A 5,970-nucleotide genomic window follows, 5' to 3' on the forward strand; every position below is an offset into this window, starting at 1 on the left:
TAACCGTTCCTTTTCCAGTCCCCTGATAGAATGAATAACCAACCCACTTAAGTCGGTTGGATATTGCGTTACAGATCTTATCGTCCTGGTGTCCCACAAGATCAACGGTCCAAAACACAACAAATGTTTTACACGTGTATCGTAAGTAGAGAGGTGCATAGAGTATTTCTCGTAGGGGGGCAGAGAAGGCCCACGAAAGAGAAATAATAGGAATTCGACAATTAGTCGGTATTGGGCGGCAAATAGAAATTTAATTAATTTCCTCTCTCATCTACCCTCAACTTCCATAAATACCCCTCACTGCCCTTTCTCTCCTCCATCTCACACACACACTCTCTCTCTCCAAAGCTCTTGCATTTTCTGCAGCTCCTTTTTTCGGGGATTTTCTTGGGAATCGTGCCACATGGGGAAGGACGTTGAGGTGGCGGAACACGGAGAGTTCACGGCCAAGGACTACACGGACCCTCCTCCGGCGCCGTTGATCGACGTCGATGAACTGACCCAGTGGTCCTTCTACAGGGCCCTGATCGCCGAGTTCATCGCGACGCTTCTCTTCCTGTACATCACGGTCGCGACGGTGATCGGTTACAAAAGCGAGGTGGACCCCACCAAGAATACCGCCCCTGATGCGGCTTGCAGTGGAGTCGGCATCCTCGGCATCGCGTGGGCCTTTGGTGGAATGATCTTCATCCTCGTCTACTGCACGGCTGGGATTTCTGGTGCGTTGTAGATGCCTGGATCTGATTCCATTGCTCTATAGTGTTTTAAAGAAATCCGTTTGGTTCACGTTAGCGTATTCTGGTTGGTTTTGTTATCTTGCGCAGGTGGGCACATAAACCCGGCAGTGACGTTCGGCCTGTTCCTAGCGAGGAAGGTCTCCTTGATCCGGGCCGTGCTGTACATGGTGGCCCAGTGCTTGGGTGCTATCTGCGGCGTCGGCTTGGTGAAGGGCTTCCAGAAGTCTTACTATGACAGGTACGGTGGTGGGGCCAACGAGCTAGCCGACGGCTACAACAAGGGCACGGGCTTGGGCGCGGAGATCATCGGGACCTTCGTGCTTGTCTATACCGTCTTCTCCGCCACCGATCCCAAGAGGAACGCCAGGGATTCTCACGTTCCGGTAAGCAGATGAATTTGGAGTGCCCGCCAGTGCGGCTTATGCCCACCATCTGTCTATTTCCTTGTTTGTATTCTTTATTTATTAGCCTGGACAGTCACTCTCTTGAGTTGAAGACTCTCACCCCTGGATTGCATTTTAAATTATGATCTGAACCATTCATGTTATGGACTCAAGATTCAAAGGTTAGGATCATTAATGAAGCATGATTACAACGTTATAGCATCTATATGGTGCTGCTGAAAACATGAACGGTTCATATCAATTGAAGGATGCAATCCGGGAAGCAAGGACGCAGATTGGGTAATAAACCCAACAGGACCTGGCTAGAGACGGACGGTCCTGTTAGGGACTACGTGGTCCCACCGTGATAAATGTGTTTCATCCAAGCGGTTCATCCATTTTGACATATCATTTTACGGCATGAGCCCAAAAAGTAGGCAGATCGAAGGCTCGAGTGGTCCACACTAGAGGAAGCAGTGGTGACGATAATCCCCACCATTGAAACTTTCATAGGACCAACCGTGATGTCTGTTTGCCATCCATCCTCTTGATAGGATCACTGGATGAAGGGAAACGCAAATATCAGCTTGATCCAAAACTTCTGTGGCGCCAAGAGGTTTTGGGCCGTCGGGGTTCAATCCCCACTGTTTGCTATGGTGTGGTCCACTTGAGCATTCGATGTGCCTCATTTTTTCGTTCATTAGCTAAAATGATTTTTCAAAGTAGATGGACGGCATGGATTAAACGCATACATCATGGTGGCTCCCACAGAGCCCCTGACAGAGCTGCTCGTCTCTTGCTTGGTACTGATGGCTACCCAATCCGCGTCCCTCAGCAAGCCTGTGATCTATTTTCCGGGTGTTGCTGAAGTGCGCGCCTGTCCGTCATAGGCACCCTTTTTTTTTTTCATGGGTATTATTACTACGCCTGCTCCATTAATTGGAGACGGATTAGAGGCTGCTCCTGCCACCAGCCAATGGCTGGTGGTCGGTGCTCTGTGGGCCCCATCATGAAGTATGTGTTTCATCCATTCCGTCCATCTTATTTTTCTAGGTCAATTTATAATAATACACAAAAAAGAGTTATATCCCAGTCTCAAGTGGACCACATTACAGGAAACAGTGTTGAATGAATTTGGACCATTAAAAAATTTTTGGGGGCCATAAAAGTATTGGATCAAGTTGATCTTTGTTTTTTTCCTTCATCTGGGTCTTTATGACCTAATCAACAGATTGTATGTCATATAAACAGTACAGTGGGCCTTAGGAGGATTTAAATGATGGATATCCAATCACTATTGTTTTCCTGTGATGTGGTCCATCTTAGACTTATATCCTTCTCATTTTTGGGATAAAGATATAAAATTATATTTAAAAATGGATGAACGGAGTGGATGAAACACATACATCATGGTGGGGCCCACAGAGCACCAACCACCGGCTCCGGGGCTGGTGTCAGGGGGAGTAGCCAATCCGTTTCCCCATTAATTAGCCCGGAAGTAGTTTCTGGTGAATGCAGGAGACATAAATGCACTCGTGCGTATTACGCACCGTGTGGAAGCTGGACAACAATACCTACGCCTCTATTAATTGATGAGATAAACTCTGGTACTCTGGCAGAGTGATATGGATGATACGCATGCACTTGGATGCAAGCGTATCTTATAATTAATTCAAAACTGCTCAACATATAGCTCCCAGTTTTTACGTATGATGAACCAAATTCTATTCTTATTGATTTATCTCACTATTAGATTAGTGGACATTTATTGGACGGTTAAAAAGTAATAGTTCTATTTCAACAAACATGTGACCAAGAATCGGAGGTTAGGATCGTTGAACATGTGTAGCGTCATGCTCTTCCAGAGTATCAAATAACTTTCCTGGACTGTAGCGGTTTTCTCTTTGCATTTAGAGATTTTCTCCTTTTCCTTTCACAAGTTTCGCACTTGACGGTCTAACGTGAGCCGTTTGGCTCACCTAACTAACCTACACCACGTGTTCTTTCAGCTCTCTCTGTTTACGGAGCGCCTGCGTCTTGCAGTTCTCCTCAAGCAAATTACTCTTTCTTTTATTTATTTATTATTATTTTATTATTAACTTATAGGGTCGGTTCGGGCGCAGGTTAGTCTTAATTTTAACCCATTTCGTCGACCAACAATGCTATTTTGTTTACCCAAACGCTTCCATGTACAAGCGACTGGACTTTTTTAGTCTTCGCCCCTCACACATGCCAGATATCACAAGTGTAATAGATCCAAGATGGTCATCACGTGGGTCCTGATTTGTAGGTTCCTTTGCCTAAAACGCAGGCCTATTTTTATTTCGAGGTGGGCCACGTGTGTAGGAAAAAATGACGGTTAAGACAAATCGGACCAGAATTCATGGTACCAGTGCGGTCTATCAGAAGATGACTATCCTTATTTTAAACTGAAAGCATGTACACTCACCAAGGAGAGGCTTGGGTCATTCACACGTTTACCATTTTGGCACACGTGAGAAGCTAGTATAAAGAGGCAGGTCACCAAACGGCTCCCTGCGTGGCGCATGTTCTTCTGTCTGTTGGAACCGTCGCGCAAGATAGCCACCTTGGATTCTACTGCCTTTTTCCTCGTGGAATGGCTCTCTCTTTACCCAAAAAGAAAAGCAACGTCCACTAACAGGAATCTTAGTGACCCAGACAGCATTAGGTGAAAAGAGGAAGGTGTTAAAGTTAAATTATTGGTACAATGTCAAAAATGCCCTTTTGTTTCTCGAAAATTACTTCTCTCCCGGGTTAATCTCCCGATTTGATTATGGAAAATGTGAACTGGTGATTAGATTGTTTCTATGTTTTTTTCTTTCCGAACTGGAATTGAACTTGAACTTGCCTTGCAGGTTTTGGCGCCTCTCCCCATCGGATTTGCCGTTTTCATGGTCCATCTTGCGACGATCCCGATCACAGGCACCGGCATCAACCCAGCTAGAAGTTTTGGGGCCGCTGTCATCTACAACAAAGATAAGGCTTGGGATGATCAGGTATATGTTCTTCCTTAATCATCTTTCATTGCACTCAAAATACCCTTGCAGCTTCAAATTCATTGAGAGTGTAGAAGAGTAGTTTGGTCATTTGTTGCTGAAAGGATACAGATGTGGACAGATCATCAAAGTGGCTAATCATAGTCGTGGGCAATTTTGTCGTGGTTTCGAGATGGAGGGTATCTTGTCACCTCAATTAGAAAAGAATAGAATGTGGGCCCATGTTATTGCTTTGGCACGTGATGCTTGTTGGGGGGTTTGGATGCTTCTTGGGGGCAAACATAGACCAGACCTGGGTTGGCTTGGGCCCGGAATTTGTACTCTTGTGTGCAGGATTTGTTCGGCGCCCAGGACCATTCAAAGTTCTAAATTGAACGGCTCAGGACAGGCCTAGCTACACCCTCTTAATTTTTGCAACATCAATTTCCTTAATTGCTCCCTCTGGTGTGGCCCACCTGAATTTTGGATCAGGTCACACTCAAATATTATAAGGGCCCTACAGCTTTGAATTTATGGTATTATATGTTCCAGCATATGCGATCAAGATGCCCCTGTAGGTCTTTTGCCTGATAGGTCCAACTCAAGATAACCCAAACAACCTTTTGCGTTGGTGTGGGTCCTTTTAGATTAGATGGAACAATCAGCATATAATTGCGATGGATCACCTTCCCATGCCAGAATCTGGCACTCCAGTTCTGAATTCTAACGAATTCTGTCCATGTATTTGTTTCAGTGGATCTTCTGGGTGGGCCCATTCATCGGTGCCGCCATTGCTGCCGCATATCACCAGTACATCCTCAGGGCGGCAGCCATCAAAGCTCTTGGCTCCTTCAGAAGCAATCCGCACGTTTGATTCTCCCCTCAAAAGAAATAATGGTGTGAATGTCTATGGAAGGTTTGTCAGTCAGTCCGTCAGCGCAGCTGGTCTGTTAAAGTTTCTGGGTCTTTTGCAGAGAGAGCTGAGGGACCATGAATTGTAGATAAATCCGTTTGGTAGGGTTTTGTGTTCCTGTTTGTCTAGCCACTTTGTGTTCAGCTTTTTTTTACTTGGAATGTACTAAGTGTTGTTACCTTTTTTCTCGTCCATCTTCTTCTTTTATGTACGTTACATGAACTAGCAAATGTTTTGCCTTTATCATGCCTTTTATAATCAATTGCATAGATAGATTATTAGGAGGGGATATCCAAGTTTCAAAATCATTCTACTCACAGTGAGTGATTAGCCCAACTACTATCACTTCAATCCCAACTGGAAACGAAGGCAATTGAGGTTGAGGTTTGGAGGATATCGATATGAATTAAAATGCTGCCATCCTTGTCTGATTTCCTCATTTTGATTTTAATTACAATTGAGAATCAAACCACACCTGTTGTTGTCTTTTACGTGCAGAGGCCAGGGGAAATTTCATGATACGCTACACTGTAGTGGGCCATATTGGAGATGATCCATGTCAATCAAGGCCACCGAAATGTTGACTGTGGAAAATTCAGTGAGTGTAACCACGTGGTTGGTCATCATGAAATTGATGGTTAAATGATATGGTGCAGGGAGGGAGGGATGTGATGAGGTCAATCACGGTCTTTTTTAGGGCATATATCTACTTCATATCCACAGAGCTCTTTGGACTCCTAACAAAGCTTCCTTGAGTCCAAAAGACATAAAATTAGAAATAATTTTTAATAAATTTGAAATAATTTGATTGATTGTAAAAACAAAATTATTACTCTTTACATAAGGAGCTCAAAGAGAGGATGGAGTTTTAGAATCAAACTCTTAACTCAAACACCCTAAAAACGTGACTCACCATAAATGGTGAACTTATTACTTATAAA

At 44.3% G+C, this 5,970-nt stretch overlaps 1 protein-coding gene across 1 annotated transcript; it reads left to right on the forward strand.

The window, feature by feature from the left end:
* The first annotated feature begins 302 nt into the window (after positions 1 to 302).
* On the forward strand, positions 303 to 5,275 carry LOC131245962 (probable aquaporin PIP2-2). The gene is made up of 4 exons (XM_058245780.1): positions 303 to 719; positions 825 to 1,120; positions 3,997 to 4,137; positions 4,871 to 5,275. The coding sequence occupies exons 1-4, from the start codon at positions 404 to 406 to the stop codon at positions 4,988 to 4,990; spliced, it is 873 nt and encodes a 290-aa protein (XP_058101763.1). The 5' UTR covers positions 303 to 403; the 3' UTR covers positions 4,991 to 5,275.
* The last annotated feature ends 695 nt before the right edge of the window (positions 5,276 to 5,970 follow it).

The sequence above is a fragment of the Magnolia sinica genome, chromosome 5, assembly GCF_029962835.1.
Source record: "Magnolia sinica isolate HGM2019 chromosome 5, MsV1, whole genome shotgun sequence".
In the NCBI taxonomy this organism is placed as follows: Eukaryota; Viridiplantae; Streptophyta; class Magnoliopsida; order Magnoliales; family Magnoliaceae; genus Magnolia; species Magnolia sinica.

Excerpts from the sequence above, each read along its gene's own strand:
- LOC131245962 (XM_058245780.1), top strand. The coding sequence starts at position 404 with ATGGGGAAGGACGTTGAGGTGGCGGAACACGGAGAGTTCACGGCCAAG. Across the intron at positions 720-824 it reads CTGCACGGCTGGGATTTCTG|GTGGGCACATAAACCCGGCA; the intron begins GTGCGTTGTAGA and ends TATCTTGCGCAG. Across the intron at positions 4,138-4,870 it reads ATAAGGCTTGGGATGATCAG|TGGATCTTCTGGGTGGGCCC; the intron begins GTATATGTTCTT and ends TATTTGTTTCAG.